Source organism: Staurois parvus, unplaced genomic scaffold, assembly GCF_062004578.1.
Source record: "Staurois parvus isolate SC_StPar_1 unplaced genomic scaffold, SC_StPar_1.0 ptg000603l, whole genome shotgun sequence".
Taxonomy (NCBI): Eukaryota; Metazoa; Chordata; class Amphibia; order Anura; family Ranidae; genus Staurois; species Staurois parvus.
Genome location: NW_028318399.1, coordinates 186,993 through 206,967, shown reverse-complemented (window position 1 = coordinate 206,967; position 19,975 = coordinate 186,993). Strand labels below are relative to the sequence as shown.

General features: G+C 46.1%; 1 protein-coding gene across 1 annotated transcript; it reads left to right on the top strand.

Moving 5' to 3' along the window:
• The first annotated feature begins 16,978 nt into the window (after window positions 1-16,978).
• Window positions 16,979-18,877, top strand: LOC149449817 (uncharacterized). Its single transcript, XM_089692732.1, has one exon. It carries the CDS (start codon window positions 17,127-17,129, stop codon window positions 18,588-18,590), a length of 1,464 nt encoding a protein of 487 aa, XP_089548858.1. The 5' UTR covers window positions 16,979-17,126; the 3' UTR covers window positions 18,591-18,877.
• The last annotated feature ends 1,098 nt before the right edge of the window (window positions 18,878-19,975 follow it).

The following is a 19,975-nucleotide window of genomic DNA, read 5'->3' as shown; positions in this document are numbered from 1 at the left end:
CGCAGTAAAACATGGTAAACCTGCGTTATGGGGGCGGTTGTGTAAAAATGCTAAAAAAAAGTGGAAAGACGCAGCTAAATGCTAATGCTAAAAAATGCAGAAAAACTTGTGTTGTTAACGTCACTTTATACAGCTGATGCTACTGGCATTTTTAAAACACCCAGAATGCATGAGGACATAAGAGTTCTTCAGTGGATTTCTAATGTAAGTTCTACATTCAGTTTTTTTTATCTTTACTGTTTTCAAAATGTCACATTATAAACCCCTACACGTTTGTTCGTTTTTACACGTCCTCCTTCGTAGACAAGGAAACCAAGATAAAGTACTGAAGGAAAGACAAGAATACGTGAGGTACTTCTATGCTATAAAATGGAGCTGCAAGCTTTTCTGTATATATTGTCCAGCATTTATCAGAACTATCTTCATCTTGTTAGAAGGATTTCTTCCTAGGAAGATTCCATGATGAAGAAACTTCAGATCGGCTGTCCGATGTTATTGATTTATGGAATGGTTAGCTTTTCAGCCTTTCTCAGCCAAGGCTCCATGGAACCCTTGGATTCCTCCTATGTACAGTGTGCTGGGGGTTCCTTGAGAAATGAGCAATTTCAGCCTCTCTGAAATCATCTCAAGAAACCACTGACACCGAGGATCTTTTTAGCGATCTCTAAGAGGACCCTTCTGCTAATGGCCACCAGAGAAAGGTGATCCTTTTCTCACTGACCATCAATTTAAAGGTGCCTTTATCCACCCACCACAAATCTGGAGAGGCTCTCCCTCCAAACTATCAATCTAGAAGGGAACTTTCTTCATTGACCACAAATCTAAGTGGGACTTTCTTCATTGACCACCAATCTAAGGGGGCCTTTCTTCATTGATCCCCAGTCTAAGGAGGCCTTTCTTCATTGACCACCAATCTAAGGGGGCCTTTCTTCATTGACCACAAATCTAAGTGGGACTTTCTTCATTGACCACCAATCTAAGGGGGCCTTTCTTCATTGATCCCCAGTCTAAGGAGGACTTTATTCATTGACCACTAATCTAAGGAGGCCTGTCTTCATTGATCACCAATCTAAGAGGACCTTTCTTCACTACCAATCTAAAGGAGCTCTTCATTGACCATCAATCACCCAAGTAGCACCTTTGTTCCAAAGTTTTATACAGTGATATCTCAATTCATGAACGCTTCTGTCCGCCAACAACTTGGTTTGTGAACAGAAGAGTTCACAACATTTGCTATGAAAGTGACAAGAACATGCAGAGCGGTAATGAAGGTGACAAGAATGTGCAGAGCAAGCATGGTGGTAAAAAGACTCTCTGGTAGTCTTGGGCGGAACATTTGTGACTCCCAGAGATCCCATACACTTTCATTGCGGTCCTCTCCCCTTGTACACTCCCCCCCCCTCCTCTCCCCATTGGCTTCCTCTGACCTCACAGCTCTTATATACCAGTCTGCTTTAGGGGTGGGCCTGCTTGAAAAAGGAGGTAGAGCTTCTGAACCGTGTTGCGGTCCGCCCACTCGCCATTCACGGCACCTGTCACATTTCCCCATCACTCGGCAGGAAGGCATGGAGAGACGCCGCGGAGTCTACAAGCGGGTCTCTCCCCAGACTATGCAGGGATCATTGGCTCCACTATCCTAGTGACCTACGGCATGCATTCCTGGTAACCAACTACAAGAAACGTCTCTTTGCTTGCAAACAAGGGATTCTCCACCAGGGGGGCACTGTGCTGTGAACATGGATGAAATGTGTCAGGAGCAAAGTTGGGGAAGTTCGGTGCAGTGGTGGGGGCAGCGATCTCCCTGTATGGCTTTCAATGAAGCAGCTGACCGCCATACACTCCGCACTCCTCTCCTGTACATACTACCCACCGCCATACACTCCGCACTCCTCTCCCTGTACATACTACCCACCGCCATACACTCCGCACTCCTCTCCCTGTACATACTACCCACCGCCATACACTCCGCACTCCTCTCCTGTACATACTACCCACCGCCATACACTCCGCACTCCTCTCCCTGTACATACTACCCACCGCCATACACTCCGCACTCCTCTCCTGTACATACTACCCACCGCCATACACTCCGCACTCCTCTCCTGTACATACTACCCACCGCCATACACTCCGCACTCCTCTCCTGTACATACCACCCACCGCCATACACTCCGCACTCCTCTCCTGTACATACCACCCACCGCCATACACTCCACACTCCTCTCCCTGTACATACTACCCACCGCCATACACTCCGCACTCCTCTCCTGTACATACTACCCACCCCCATACACTCCGCACTCCTCTCCTGTACATACTACCCACCGCCATACACTCCACACTCCTCTCCTGTACATACTACCCTCCGCCATACACTCCGCACTCCTCTCCCTGTACATACCACCCACCGCCATACACTCCGCACTCCTCTCCTGTACATACTACCCACCGCCATACACTCCGCACTCCTCTAGTGTACATACTACCCACCGCCATACACTCCGCACTCCTCTCCTGTACATACTACCCACCGCCATACACTCCGCACTCCTCTCCCTGTACATACAGCCTACCGCCATAAACTCTGCACACCTCTCCCTGTACATACTACCCACCGCCATCCACTCCGCACTCCTCTCCTGTACATACTACCCACCCCCATACACTCCGCACTCCTCTCCTGTACATACTACCCAACATCATACACTCCGCACTCCTCTCCCTGTACATACTACCCACCGCCATACACTCCGCACTCCTCTCCTGTACATACTACCCACCGCCATACACTCCGCACTCCTCTCCCTGTACATACTACCCACCGCCATACACTCCGCACTCCTCTCCCTGTACATACTACCCACCGCCATACACTCCGCACTCCTCTCCCTGTACATACTACCCACCGCCATACACTCCACACTCCTCTCCTGTACATACTACCCACCACCATACACTCCGCACTCCTCTCCTGTACATACTAGCCACCATTATACACTCCACACTCCTCTCCCTGTACATACTACCTACCTCCATACACTCCGCACTCCTCTCCTGTACATACTACCCACCGCCATACACTCCACACTCCTCTCCCTGTACATACTAGCCACCATTATACACTCCACACTCCTCTCCTGTACATACTACCCACCGCCATACACTCCGCACTCCTCTCCTGTACATACTACCCACCACCATACACTCCGCACTCCTCTCCCTGTACATACTACCCACCGCCATACACTCCGCACTCCTCTCCTGTACATACTACCCACCACCATACACTCCGCACTCCTCTCCCTGTACATACCACCCACCGCCATACACTCCGCACTCCTCTCCCTATACATACTACCCACCGCCATACACTCCGCACTCCTCTCCCTGTACATACTACCCACCGCCATACACTCCGCACTCCTCTCCCTGTACATACTACCCACCGCCATACACTCCACACTCCTCTCCCTGTACATACCACCCACCGCCATACACTCCGCACTCCTCTCCCTGTACATACTACACACCGCCATACACTCCGCACTCCTCTCCCTGTACATACTACCCACCGCCATACACTCCGCACTCCTCTCCCTGTACATACTACACACCGCCATACACTCCGCACTCCTCTCCCTGTACATTCTACCCACCGCCATACACTCCACACTCCTCTCCCTGTACATACTACCCACCGCCATACACTCCACACTCCTCTCCTGTACATACTAACCACCGCCATACACTCCGCACTCCTCTCCTGTACATACTACCCACCCCCATACACTCCGCACTCCTCTCCTGTACATACTACCCACCCCCATACACTCCGCACTCCTCTCCTGTACATACTACCCACCGCCATACACTCCGCACTCCTCTCCCTGTACATACTACCCACCGCCATACACTCCGCACTCCTCTCCTGTACATACTACCCACCCCCATACACTCCGCACTCCTCTCCTGTACATACTACCCACCGCCATACACTCCACACTCCTCTCCCTGTACATACTACCCACCGCCATACACTCCACACTCCTGTCCCTGTACATACTACCCACCGCCATACATTCCCCAGTTCTCTCCTGTACCAAACACCAACCGCAACCAAAAACCATGGTATAGATACTGGAATTTTTTTTTTTTTTTACTACTAATGGCGGTAATCACCAACATATAGTGGAACTGTGATAATGCGGCTGGCAATCTGACATCAGCTGACAATTTGTGGGAACTGACTAACTGCCACTGACATCTCCAGTGACATTAATACAGTTATGACTGCTAATACAAAGAATAGAGGTATACAGCTCAGGCAACAATCCAGATCAATCCACAACAGGCGCAGGCTCTGTCTCACCACCACACACGATGCAATAGGAAGAAGGGTCAGCCGCACACTGGAGGATAGATGAATGTAGTGTGTATTTATTCATCCATAGGACATCCTGATTAAGCATGGGATCATGTGAAACGCGTTAACAGGACCTGTATTCATGTCCTGGTGTTTTGTGTATCCTATGGATCAATAAATACACACTATATTCAGCTATCCTCTGGTGTGCGGCTGACCCTTCTTCCTATTGCATTAGTGCTAATACTATACACTGACACTGTACTAATGATTAGGAAGGGGCTAACATCTGGGGCAATCAAAGGGTTAACTGTGAGCCTAATAGTGCTTAGTGCATTCACTATATTCTGTTTTTACTAAGGGATGTGCTGTTTTGTATTCCCTGCTTTGCAGGGAAACAAAAAATGGCACATCCTCCCTGACAGGGCAGAGCTCTGTGTTGTTAACATTCATCTATGTGTTGTTTACATTTGGCTTTGTGTTGTTTACATTCAGCGTTGTGTTGTTTATATTCACAGAGCTCTGTCCTGTCTTTCTCTTCACTGATCAGTGAGTCCCGTCTGGAAATCATTGGCCGGGATCCGCTGATCGGCTTGTGCTGTAAATCATCACAGCTCAGTCTCTCCTGCAAACTACACTTCCCACAATCCTCCCTAATATTCTTCAGAGCCTCTCTTGTGATCCGTGTTCCCGGGCGCCCTCTACTGGATGGAGGCAGAAATAACACTGGCTGTATCTGTGTAGAAGTCCTTTATGGAGCAGCAAAAGCCAGAGTGAAACTTCAGCTCCTCCTGTGCTGCCATTTTAGTAGTGGGCTTCATCATATTACAAATTTAATTTACTAACTAAGCATTTCTCAATATGATATGTTTTTTTTTATATTTTTGGATATAGGACTTGGCTCCCTGACTGATAACCCCAGCATCAGCACAGCCCCGCCAGCTACAAATATGTGCCCAGATCCGCTCTCAGCAAACTCAGTCATGGAATAATGACTCTGAGTGATTGCAGTGTTTGTGTTGTACTCTTTGTGTTCACTATTTATGGAGAGAGGTGTGAGCGGGGAGTCTCCTCTAAGGAGAGGGAGGTGTGGGATCTTCCCACTGATATTTGTAGAGGAGGAAAGTGAAAGAAGAAGATGAGTATATAAGAGGGGAGCCAGGACTGGAGGAGGCAGACACAACGCAGAGACCATGGCTGGTGCTCCAAAGAGAGGTAGGACTACATGTTGGTATAATCGGGGGGCATTGTAGGGGGAATCATGGGAGATTCATGGCCGGTGAAGACACCTCCAGACTATATACAACATAACAGAACAGACTCTTTATTAGTCACATTGTTGGTGGGAAGACGGCTTCTCTCTATATTTGGGTGCAATGTGAGAATTGTAACATTTTATATCCCGGATAATGAGAGGTTGTGATGTTGGTGTCCAGTGAATCCACGATTCTGATTGATTGACCTGTTTATTGATTCCATTTATTCAGTAACATTGATACAAATCATTAATCAATTGAAACATCTTCCAGTAGATTTGATTTACAGAATTCTTCATTCGTATTATTATTCATCACTTTGTAACTTTATTGTTTTCAAAATTTTGCATTAAAAACTCCTACATATTTATTCAGGAAGAAGGGACAGAATGCTCCCCTCCCCTCCCTTCTCCTCTTCCCTCTCTCCTCTCCTCTCCCCTCTCCTCTCCTCTCCTCTCCTCTCCTCTCCCCTCCCCTCCCTTCTCCTCTTCCCTCTCTCCTCTCCTCTCCCCTCTCCTCTCCCCTCCCTTCTCCTCTTCCCTCTCTCCTCTCCTCTCCCCTCTCCTCTCCCCTCCCCTCTCCTTTCCCCTCCCCTCCCCTCTCCTCTCCTCTCCTTTCCCCTCCCCTCCCCTCTGCTCTCCACTCCCCTCTCCTCTCACCTCTCCTTTCCCCTCCCCTCTCCTCTGCTCTCCTCTCCTGTCCTTCCCTCTCCTTTCCTGTCCTCTCCTCTCTTCTCCTTTCCTTTTTCTTTTCTTTCCCATTTTTTCCGTTTGTTTCCTTCCTTTCCTTTTTTTATCTTATCCCTTTTCTTTCCTTTTTCTTTTCCCCCTTTATTCCTTTCTTTCTTTTTCTTTCCTTTTTCTTCTCCTTTCTGGATTATATACAAATAGCAGAGCGGAGATGACTCTTCATCAGTCACATCCCTGGTCTGAGGACAGGTCTCCCTTTATTTGGGTCCAGTGTGATGCTGAAATTTGTACCATTTTCTATCCTGTGTAACATAAGGCCCCTCGGGGGGATACGTTCCCGTCTGTCTGGGCGGATCAGATCAGATGACAGTCGGGTGTAAACGGACAGGCGCTCTGTTTACATCTGACTGCCCATAGAGGAAAACAGGCGGGATGTGTCTTATGCAGAGCCGACACGGAGCTGTCATCCACCTGCCCAGCGGGGATCAGCGGACAGATACCCCTCTGATCAGGATCCGCCCCGTGTGAGAGGGGCCTTACACCCCAGTCACACCGATCCTGACTTTGAAATCATGTGACTTACAATATGGGCTTGGCTCTGAGGAAGAGAGGATTGCTCCTCGAAACGTGTCAGCCTTTTGGAGCATCTATTCCCAAAAAAGTACTTGTCCAGGGGGTGAGGTCGCTGCCATGTATTGTCTGATTGACATGCCATTTATTTCATGTCCTTTGTGAGTACACATCGACTTTTTATTCAAATAAAGTTAATATTGAGGTAATGCGCTAGGCTGGTGCGCCTGTTTTTGAGGTTTTTATGACCTCTGTAATTGCGGGCAATAGGGTGCCACTCGCCATGTGATTTGCTAGTCGTATGGCATGCAAATCGCATGCCAAGTCGCACCCAGTGTGACCGGGGACTTGGAGTTTTTTAATGTTTGTATTGAGAAAATCCACTTCTCTTACTCCCTGTTCATTGATGACATCTGAATTCAGGAACAAGGACACCGATTACTACCAATCATTACTAGACGGAGTCATCGACCAGCAGATTTGTTTTCCGGAATTCCTATACAAGTTCTACATTCAGTCTGTTTCTTAATCTTCTCTTTTTATCTTTATTGTTTTCATCATTTTACTTTTAAAAACTCCTCCTACATGTTTCTTGTCTTTCACTTATCCTCCATCACAGGGCCATGGATAAGGGGGTACCACCATTCCTCCTCTACGGGGCTTTGGCCAGCAGGGGGGCCCAGGCAGCTGGGGGAATCTGATGTGGGCAGGGAGGGTGATCGGCATGGCAGGGTGGGGGGGCAATTACTGGAAACGACCCCCTATATGGCTCTCTCTGCAGCAGCTGAAAGTTCAATCTAAGGTCCCTAACTCACATTCATACATACACATAGTAGGGCCAATTTAGACAGGATCCATGTTATATATATATATATATATATATATATATATATATATATATATATATATATATAAAAAACAAAAAAAGACTGAGAATTCTGAAAAATACTTTTATGCTAAAACATATAATAAAAACATTTTAAAAAAATTAAATTTCTGCATACATTTTGGCCAAAAATGTATTCTGCTACATGTCTTTGATAGAAAAAAAATCCCAATAATATATATTGATTGGTTTGCATAAAAGTTATAGCGCCTACAAACTACGGTGAGTATACTGGAATTTTATATGTATATATGTATACTACTAATAGCAGTGTAATGGGACTGTGATAGTGCAATCTGACACTAACTGACACAGGAGGAAACTGACTAACTGCCACTGACCTCCAGTGACATTAATACAGTGAACAGTACTAGTACTATACACTGTCACTGTGCTAATGACACTGGCTGGGAAGGAGTTAACATCTAGTGCCATCAAGGGGTTAAATGTGTGCCTCACCATGTGTAAAGTGCGCTGCATTTACTAACAGATCTCTAAGTTTCTGATTCCTGCTTTGCAAGGATGAGAAACAGAGAGATTGTTCCCTGTGTACAGAGCCCTGTGTTGATTGTCTGTGATTGGATGCAGCCGATCAGCAGGTCCGTGAATCCTTGGCCGGCACTTGCTGACAGGTTCCTGCTCTGTACCATCACAGGGAGTGGCAGCCAGGGGGGCGCGAATGTGCGCCATCTTTTCATTGGTTACTTGAATGCTATTAAATGATTCTATCCCCGCCATATCGGAAGTTATTTGTAGGATTGTCATATTTTCAAATGTTCCCGATATATAAATATGTCTCCCTGCCTATCCACACACCCAACAACGACTTTGTTCTGAAGTCTCATCGACACTCTACGAGGAAATCTCCGACGGTTCCGGCCTGGGTGGGGGTTCCCAAATAGGAATTTCAGGAGACGTCTGCATTCTAATACACACAGACTTGGAATTGAGTTGTACAGTTTATAGGTCACATTAAAGGTGGAAAAAGTTCTGAAATTATTTATCTTTGTCTCGTTTTTTTTACATCAGAGAAAACTGGCATTTCAGCAGGGGTGTGAAGACTTTTATATCCACTGCATCCCCCAAAGGGCCTTATGTTACACAGGATATTTTGTTTGGAAAATTTAGCCGGGTTTTGATGTTTCGAATCCAGAAATATTTAGACAGAATAAAGGTGAATAAAGCCCCTGGACTGGGGGGCATACACCCACACGGGTCCCCAACAAGTTGAACTCTGTTTTTTCAATGCCATTGTTTCTACGTTTTTGCGATTCTTTCAGAACCCCAAGACTGACACAAGGCCGACGTGGCGCCTAGATTTCAAAAAGGATCCAAGTCCTTACTGAACCACAGGCTGGGTAGTTTAACCCCTCGCCTAGCGGGCACTTTTTCCCACTTCCTGCCCAGGCCAGTTTTCAGCTTTCAGCTTTGTCTCAGTGTTGAATGGTAATTGCGCAGTCATGCAACACTGTACCCATATGACATTTTTATCATTTTTTTTCACACAAATAGAACTTTCATTTGATGGTATTTAATCACAACTGGGGGAGGGGAGATATTTTTTGCTGCATTATACATTTAAAATTTTATAAACAGGTAATATTTCTCCTTCGCTGATGGGCATTGATGAGGCTACACTGTTAGGCAGCACTTATGGGCATTAATGAGGTGGCACTGATGGGCATTGATGAGGTGGCACTGGTTGGCATTGGTGAGGCGGCACTAGTGGGCACTACTAGGCGGCAATGATGTGTACTGAAAGTCGGCACTGCTGAGCACAGATTGGCAGCACTGTTGGGCACTTTTGGGGCTGCACTGTTAATCAGTATTTTTAGTGGGATACCCTAAGGATCAGTGTTATCAGTGGCTTACACCAATGATCAGTTTTATTAGTGGGGTATCCTAAGGTTCAGTTTATTAGTGGGGTACAACAAGGTTCAGTGTTGTTAGTGGGGTGGAGGATTCATACAGAGAGGAGAGACTTGGGGTGGGTGGGGAATGGTTAAGGGATTTATGCTGAGAGGAGTGACGGTGGGGGGAGTAAGAGGGTTTATGCTGAGAGGAATGATTTGGGGGTAGATATAGGGATTTGATGTTGAGAGGAGTGATTTGGGGAGGTGGCAGGATGGAGCAGAGAATTTATGTTGATTTGTGCTGGAAGGGGGATTTGGGGTGGGGTATTTGTGCAAAAAGACAAAAGAATTTGTGCTGGGAGGAGGGGTTGGAAGGGGATTTGTTCTGGGAGTGGGGGGGGGGGGATTTGTGCTGGGGGCATTTGGATGGGAAGAGGATTTGGGGGGATGGGAAGAAGATGTGTGTTAAGATGTGGGATGGGGGATTGTGCTTGGGGGGTTTGGAGGGTGGGATAGGATTTGTTCTGGGAGAGAGGAGGATAATGTGCTGGGAGGTGGGTCATTTTGGGGAGCAAAGATTTGCACTGGAAGGGGTGAGTGTGCAGATTAGTGCTTTATTTTGTGGGGGGGGAGGAGTGTGTATTTTTAATGAACGGGTAATGCATGGAAGGGTGTTACACTCGCCTGACCCCAACACTGTGCATTACACTCCTAGGACTCCTATACTCTTTTGTACTCCTGACTCCTACTATGCTTTGCACACTCCTGTCACCTGCATTCCCTGCATTTCATACTCCTGTCCCCTGCATACCGTGCATTACATACTCCTGCCCCCTGCATTACATACTCCTGCCCCCTGCATTACATACTCCTGTCCCCTGCATTACATACTCCTGTCCCCTGCATTACATACTCCTGTCCCCTGCATTACATACTCCTGTCCCCTGCATTCCATGCATTTCATACTCCTGTCCCCTGCATACCGTGCATTACATACCCCTGTCCCCTGCATTCCCTGCATTACATACTCCTGTCCCCTGCATTCCCTGCATTTCATACTCCTGTCCCCTGCATACCATGCATTACATACTCCTGTCACCTGTAATTCCCTGCATTACATACTCCTGTCCCCTGCATACCGTGCATTACATACCCCTGTCCCCTGCATTCCCTGCATTTCATACTCCTGTCCCCTGCATACCGTGCATTACATACTCCTGTCCCCTGCATTCCCTGCATTACATACTCCTGTCCCCTGCATTCCCTGCATTTCATACTCCTGTCCCCTGCATACCGTGCATTACATACTCCTGTCACCTGTATTCCCTGCATTACATACTCCTGTCCCCTGCATACCGTGCATTACATACTCCTGTCCCCTGCATTCCCTGCATTACATACTCCTGTCACCTGTATTCCCTGCATTTCATACTCCTGTCACCTGCATTCCCTGCATTACATACTCCTGTCACCTTTATTACATACTCCTGTCACCTTTATTACATACTCCTGTCCCCTGCATTACATACTCCTGTCACCTGCATTACATACTCCTGTCCCCTGCATTCCGTGCATTACATACTCCTGTCTCCTGCATTCCCTGCATTACATACTCCTGAACCCTGCTCTCTGAGTATCATGCACTCCTAAACTTGGCACTGACTACATCACTCTGTACGTTACATACTCCTGATACTTGAACACATTACATTACACAACCTGGACCCCTGCACTCTGTGGTATGTATTCCTAAACCTGACTCTCACCCTGTGCACTGTATACTCCTGACCCCTGCACCCTGAGAGACTCCTGCAGTATATACATTATATTGTACATTACATAGTTAGTCTGGCTGAAAAAAGACAAAAGTCCATCCAGTTCAACCATTAAAAAAAAAAAAAAAAAAAGTTATAATCCTACACCCACAGTTAATCCAGCGGAAGGCAAAAACATGACATACTTCTCTCCAAAGTCTTCATTGTCTCAACAGTTTCCAGTTGCTAAGCAGTTCCTGACTGTTAATGAAGTTCCTCCTTAGGATAGCCTTGTCTTGGAAATTCGCTTTAACGAATTTCTCCTTACCGTGAGTACTCGCAGTTGGATGCGCAGAAATCCCCCATAAAGCTGTGCGAATCTCGCTTACCACGACTGCAGCTAAACTACACGATTCCTGCCCATCCAGCTACTTTAGCTTCTGTTGAAATGTGGGGGTGGAGCTCCGTTACCCTAGAATGATCACACGACACTCTAAGGCTGGTGTTGCAATTCACATCAGGGCCGGCTTCAGACTCAGCCTTTGGTTTTATTACAAATACACACATGCCCCCCACATGAATAAAGTCAATCCCCTCCCACTGAACAATGCAATGGGGAGTGCCTATACACAGGATGTACATTCCGATTGGAGCATAGCCTTTCCTATTATCTATCACTGGTCCTCCCCCATGAGCCTTCTGAGGTCAGCAGACTTCCTCCCCTTCCCCTCCATGAGCCATCTGAGGTCATATTTCCCAGCTCCTAGCAGTATGTCCATTCCCTGTACAAGCATTCCCTAGAAATATCAGTCTGTACCTGGATGGGCCCGATACGATCTTTATTAAAACACATCCATCCAAGATACAGTTCAGGTCGGTAATGGGTTGTAAGATATGCATAAGCCTACACGCGGAGTTCGTACCGCTTGCGCATTGCGTTACGAAGTCCATGTGGTACTATGCTGCTGATATGTGGATACAGGCCCGCGGTCTACTGCCAGCGGCATTCGCATCGAATGCCGTGGTGGTATACACGCCGGTCTATAAGCGCAGATCTGCCATCTCATCCGTTACCGAGCTGAGTACTGTAATACATACATTGTACATGCGCATGGCCCAATTGCAGCCTTCAGAGCTTTAATTAAGCCACACGAGAGACATATGAATAACACTCATATATGACACATTTAAAGTTCGACCAACAATACAAAATTTCCATGACAGCCTCAGCCTTCAGTGTGTTCAGAGCCATATGTACTGGAAGGTTTTTTAAGTGATTTTTCTGAGGTTTATATGTCTCTGTGAGACCCTCGCTTTTGGCACAGAGATCAAAGCATATTTTGTAGGTACAAGGATTTTGTTTAACCGTGCCCCTTAGTCCACTCCCACTGTTAGGTTTGGCCACACCCACTTTTTGCCACTGTATGCTTAGCCCACAGCAGGTCACCATCTCCATAAAGTGTCCCTCATTCTCAAGTTCTAAAGTTGGGAGGTATGCAATACTGATCCATCTCTCGTCATTCATGGAACCCTGTCGGAGTTTCTCTCTTACTTTGCTTTAGCTGGTAAAGACCTGGGAGCAGGTAGCAGCCAACCAATCTCTACCATCAGGAGCTCTGAAGAAGCCTGCCTACTCCTTAGACTCCACTCCTGGGTGATCCCAGCCATGGTCAGGATACGCTTCCTCCAGTTGTAGTTGGCAGATCCCTGATAGCTTGCTTGGCCTGTCAAACACAGCCTACCCTGACTACAACTGCGTTCACTGAGGAGCGAAGTGTAACGCAGCGTTTCCCAACCCCTTTTTAGGTTGCAGCACACTATACACTCTTGAGACACCCCAGTCTAAAATCTAAAAAAAACTAATTTTTCTTATCAAAGGGGAAACCTGAGCCTGGGATGATGTACACAACCACCTCAGTAACGTTAACTTCACATTAGAAGCCCACCATCACATCAGATGTCCCCATCATATCAGAATCCCCCCTATTCATCAGAGCCCCCTCTTTGCGTGAGGACCCCACAACACATCAGTGTTCCTCCATGACAGACCCCTTATGACAGAGTCCTCTCCACACATCAGAGTTCCCCCAGTCACACAGTTGCCCCATCACAGAGCCCCACAATCATGCAGTCCCCCAATCACAGAGCACCCAATTACACAGCTCCCCCATCACAGGACCTTCCAAGCACACAGTCTCCTCTTCACCTCTGAGCCCGACCTTATGGCTTCAGCAGCATGGCGGAGTGCAGGAAGCAGAGCAGGTCCAGAGATGGAAGACTTCCATCTTCTCCTGAATTTTGGGTTTGGCCCTGCTTACTGCCTGCCATGTATCAGCATCATGATTTGCCATGGTGCAGGCCAGGTGGGCCATCCACCAACACCATAGCAATGAATGACACAATGCACCCTGTCCTAGAGCATCATTGGTTGTTATGATGCTGGCGGCTGGCCTGACAACACCATAGCAAATCAGGATGCTGATCCAGAGCAAACTGGGTCTTCTCCAGAACTCCTGATGGTGGAGATGGGTTGGCATTGATAAATGTTGCTGGGGCAAGAATGGCTAATCTGAGCACAGCTTAAATAGAGTCACTAGGCTGGGTGAAGAATGGTCCCATATCATATAGCAGGTTACATTTGGTGGCACCTAAATCTGCTAGAGCTAGGTGACAACAGACCATCAGTCAGTGGGACCACAAGTGACAGTTCAGCATTGTATCCATAGCACGGGAGGGACAGTGCACATGCCTGTAGGACTAAAGTTAACAGGTCAGTTTTACAGTTGATCTGTGACATTCTTCAGCTTTTATCAAAAAGTGTTTCTCTTTCACGGCTGTCTGGCAGTACCTTACAAATTCAAACCCAACATAGAAAGATTGAGCATGGCAGCACAAAGACTGCCCATGCACAGCGTGCAATCTCTACCTCCCGGAGCTCAGCCAATGAGGCTTCAGAAGGAGGGACTGTGCGCTGCAGTATATTATGCTGTTGTCAAACATGGCCTGAGGACATGCCTTTATTAAAGTAGGGGGGCGTGTAGTGCGGGGATAAATTATTCCCTAGTTCCCTAGCTGTGGGCCCCTCTTTTATGGGATGTGACTTGTTGTTCCTCCCCCTCTAGCAGAACCCCCATATGTAAGTTGGGTGGAGTCCAGACAGCAGAGAGGGACAGACAAACAGGAAGATTGAGCATGTGTAACCAGCACTATCACAAGAATGAGACTACAGGCTTGGCTGGCTTAATTCAGGTTTGGTCTCCACCTAGACACTTGCCACATCAATCACCTTGCAAGTGGATGGACAAACGGAGAATGCATCATACCCAAAACCAGGATGCTGGAATCAGACCAGCAGCTGACATGAACAGGAATGCTACAAGCACCTGACATTGGGCTTCTCTAGCTATGGGGCTTGACATACCAGACTCCAGCACTGACCTAAGAGGAACAAGGAATCAACATGATACCAGAAGATGTGTGTTTACATTACTGAAATCAGAAGTGCCTTTATTTCCTTTCCAATATTTGGAAATTGTACCCTTTATTGCCAAATAAAGAAGATGGACTTTGTTTCTAGATACTTTAGAGTGATGTAATTCAAAGTGAATGTCTGACTGCCTCAGTGGAAATGTGCAAGGTGGGCCAGTACACAGTTAAGCCACAGGTGGCTTGACTCATGTAACTCATAATACATTGCATACAGTAGGTACATGGTTGGGTCAACAGCGGTGGTGATCAGGGGAAGAGGTCACCTTCCTAGCAGTGTAGTGACAAAAGTAGATCCCCAGACTCCTCTGTGGGTCCCAGGTATTTGGTTGGACCATCGAAGCCCTGACCTGAAACCATGAAAGAAATGCAAAGACAAGAGACATGAGTACTCCCAACCATTTATGGATTGGTGCTGCTATCCATAAGTGGTTGGGATAGTGTAGCAGAGAGCTTCTAGTCCACCATCTGTATACATGTCAGCAGACAGTTTAGGTCTGCATGAGCAGTGAGGCGGTTTTAGACTGAAGCAGTAGGCCCATTGACAGCCTTGTGCTTCTGTTGACCATTTAGCAGAGCAACAACTATATGGGACAGCTAAGAACCTGCCTATATGTGTTTTTAACTAGTGTGGAGCCTTTTTTGGTTCATTTTAGCCAACCTCACCATAACCTGTTTGGTTGTGCCCTTGTATAATCATACAATATTCATGTAACACCCTCCTAGATAGCTAGGGGGAACTAGATCCTAATTGTTAGGCAGGGGCTGAGTAGCAGCCTGATGCAACAGTCAGTGGCAAGTCAAATTGCATACCAGCCACTCTGGAATTCCTCCTCGCTCTAGAACTTTAGAGTAAGGTCTGGAAGCAGTGGGCGGATCGGAGGAATGGCTGGTGTGTACTCTTAGGGGATCCTGGCCAATCCCCAACAGCAGGCTTGGCAGTGGGGCAGGACAACCTTAAGTGTAGCTGAGCCTGCTTAGTAGCAGGAATGTTTGGGTGGAAGAGAGAGAGAAATGTGAGAAGCTGGAGGTAGGAGCCTGTGAGGGGGCCCAGATGGAGAGGGGCTCACCTGCAGGCAGAGGACCTTTGAAGGGTGAAAACTTGAAACTTCACCGGGCCCGTGAGAGAAGACCACCTGTCTTGCAGGGAAGGAGTGCGCAGTTAGAAGGCCTGGTAGCATCTACCAACTCACCGGCAGTACAGGAGAGGGACCAAGTGAGTACACCTGCACCTCCTGGGCCAGTAAGGTGAAAGGAGCACTCTAGTAGAAAAATAGATTTACTATCTAACCCAGGACTGTTTTACACTGCAGTGGCAGACACTGGATCCCCTGACCAGGGATTCACCCAGTACAGCTGGATGAGGAGAGGAGTCATCTGGGGTGGTACTGCAGGAGATGCCAGCTAGCTCTCCAGAAGGGACATTTTGCTGTAGAGACTTGTACATATGTAAATTCAGTGCTTGTGACCTATTATGGTGTATTGAAAATAATTTTAAACTATAAATCAATAAATAATATTCTTGTGGTTCGCCTACACTATACACATACCCATACCATGTGCAGCTTTAATCAATATTATATACAATTGTGTCGCGCTTCACTGAAATTTCAATTTTTCTAATAACCTTAATGACTGAATATATATAAAAATATATAAAATTCCCATAAACCATATATATTGCAGTGAAAATTCCTCTAATTTAAAAAAAATTAAAGTGCTCAAATTGAATATATACAAATATATTAATATTAATTGTATATAATAGAGACTTGTACATAGTTGTTAAGGAGTCCATCCTCAGTTGCCATTCCCTTGGGCATCCCGTACACCCCGCACCCCACCCAAGTTATAAATCCACTAATACAACTTCAAAACAAAGCTCAAGGACTGGTTGCTGTCTCCTGATGCAAGTCTGAATGTAAGTGTTGCCTGGCTGTGCAGGACTATAGGGGGACCCAAATCTATTTCAACTCCCAAGGGGGTAGTGCTGCATTCATAATATATGTTTGGTGACTTGCTATAGTGACCATACAAAGATATAATCAATAACTGCTTGTGTTTTGATTTCATAGGTACTGAAACCTCCATTTCTACCGTGGTAAGAGTTGGTAAACGATTTTTATTTTGGAAACTAAACGAGTGCTTGGGGAGCAGCACAGTCAAGGCTGGTCCACTGACCATTCACAGAATTTCACTGGATTGTACTAAGAGTCAAAACACATGGGAATTCGGAACGCCAAAGAATGATAAGCAAAACAAAGTGATCATGATGGTTGGTGAAACCGGATCTGGTAAGACATCCCTGATTAACACTATGGTCAACTTCATCTTTGGGGTGGAGTGGAAGGATGATCACCGGATCCAGTTACTTGAAGACAGTAGTAAGAAGAGTCAAGCTCACAGCCAAACATCGAGTGTCACCATCTACCAGATCAACCACGAAAATAACTTCCGAATCCCGTACTCCATAACCATCATTGACACTCCAGGGTTTGGAGACACCAGAGGGATAAGCTATGATGAGAAAATAATGCGGAAAATACGAGAATTTTTTCAGAAATGCAAATTCACTAAAATTGATGCCATTTGTTTTGTTGTTCCGTCATCTTTGGCGCGATTAACTCCAACACAGGTGTACATCTATGACAACGTTTTATCCATTTTTGGGAATGACATCAAAGAGAATATAGTCTTCCTCACTACCTTTGCTGATCTCCAGAAACCAAATGTTCTCTCAGCAATTGTTGAGGCTGATGTTCCCTGTGCGAAATCTAAGGATGGACAACCTGTGTACTTTAAGGTCAATAACTCCATGCTGTATAAAAATAACCGCCCTGATGAGGAGGATGAGGATGAGGATGTGTGCTTGACTCATAAAATACAATGGAAGATGGGAATGAAAAGCCTTGATAAATTTTTTTTACACTTTTTGCCTGGAATAGCCAGTAAAGATTTAAGTTTAACAAAGGAAGTTTTGGCAGAAAGAAACACTTTGGAGATAACTTTGGATGGACTTGTCCAAAAAATTGAGGAGATGACCGGGAAACAGCATGAACTGGAGCAAACCGAGAGAGCTGTGACTGAACACAAGGCAGAGGCTGAAAAGAATGAGAATTTTAAGTTTGAAGTCACAAGAGTTGTAAAAAAAAAGATAGAATCCACAGAACGCTCAATCAATTGTAACAAGTGCAACTCCACATGCCACCAAGACTGCAACGTGCATTTTAATCCCCTGGTTTATTTTTGTGAAGTTTTTAATGTGCAAGGAACTTGTCGTGTGTGTGGACATGAGTCTAAAGTGCACTTTTCAGAAAAATCTCACTGGATAACTGTTGCTGAACGCCACATGATAAGTTATACCGAAGTAAAAGGAAAATATGAAGACGAGGAGAAGAAGGCCATGACTCCAGAAGATGTTCTCAAAAAATTGAAGGATGACATTGAGAAGGCAAAGCATGAGGCACTGAAACTTATTCAGAAGGTTGCCAGGATCCTTAAGCGTCTCCAGGAGATCGCCTTAAAACCCAACCCGATGTCTGCTGTAGATTACATCCAGCTACTCATCCAAAGAGAGCAGCGGGAAGGAAAGATTGGATTCAAGGAGAGAATTAAACTGCTGGAAGAAAACATTCGAAGATTTAAAATTATCGGTAATATTCAGTCTCAGGGAGACAATGTCAACTTTGACAACATAATGTCACAAATGAGCATAGCTTCTGACATTGAATAACATAATGCCGGTGTAAATCTGGAAGGTCCCTATTATCGATTTGTTGGGTTATGCTGTTCTCCATCTGCCTCCCTGTTAGTTGAAAATACACTATTGCAACAAAATTCTCATATATTCTCACATATCATACTGCTTGTAGTAAGTCTGTGTTGGTGTCAGATGAAATTCTTATGTCTAATCTAACATTCTCTCTTGTGAAGATGGCTATGATGTAATTTTCTTATCTCCCATCCCCTGTATCTGTGTATGTTCCTGTTTCCAATAAAAATTGAGAAGGTCTAAGGTGATTGTAGCCGTATTAGTGCATTTGCGACAAAAAGACAAAAACAATTCAGTACTGTCCGTGATACTTTTTTTATTTGCACTAGCATACAATTTTGAGGACAAGCTTTCGGGGAGTGTCCCCTTCTTCAAGGTCCAAGCAGTACTGTAGTGCAAATAAAAAAAGTATCATGGACAGTACAGAAGGTCTAAGCAAACTGTCCTTCAGCATCTGAGGTAAGAAGACATCTGCAGCAGCTTTCCAACAGACAGTTAGTAACATCCCATCTCCACGCACCACTCTTTCATTTGATCTCTGCACTCTGGGTGCGGGTTCAAGAAGCCCGTCCTTGCTAATCATCAAAGGAAAAATAAAAGGATAACAATTACATTCCAAACTGTGCTCTTCAAGGTTACTTTATTAGATCATGCATACTAGATATACAGTCATAGTGTGTGACGGGAGTTACATTGGATGGGGGGCCCATGGAACCCAGCTCACTTTGGAGAGGTGAGGAGACCCCTGTCTCCGCTCCCCATGTCCCTAATATTTGTAACTCACCCTGTGCCTGTTGGGGGTACAGGGTTATTTGTCCTAATGTGTGGGGATTGTTGATTGTTTAATGTCGTGGTTGCATCCCATTGCTCTATTGTGTGTCTGGCTTGGGAGCAGGGGCGGACTGACCATTCAAACACTCGGGCACGGCCAGAGGGCCTGGGGTCAGTAGGGGGCCCCATGAGATGCCCCTGGTACCTTTCATTGGCTTTTTCATAGGCTTTTTTGGGTGTGGTGAGGACACAGGGGCCCCATGATCCCCTATTGCCCAGGGGCCCCATGAGTTGTCAGTCCGCCCCTTCTTGGGAGCAAACTATTATGGGATGTATGTGTTTGTGTATTAGCTTAGTGGGGGGTGTCTCCAGCAGCTCTCCCTCCTGATGGAACTGTCTGCTGGCGTGAAGTTTGAATATCTGTGTGTCTCTTGTTACTAAATGTAGATTGCCCCGCCCTGTGACATTATGCAGGGAGGGGGGATTGTCCCCTGAGTGTATATATCTTGTATCTGTGTTCAAATAAAGTAGCCTATTTCCTGGTTTACTTCAAGACTGGTGTCGTCTAGTCTTGT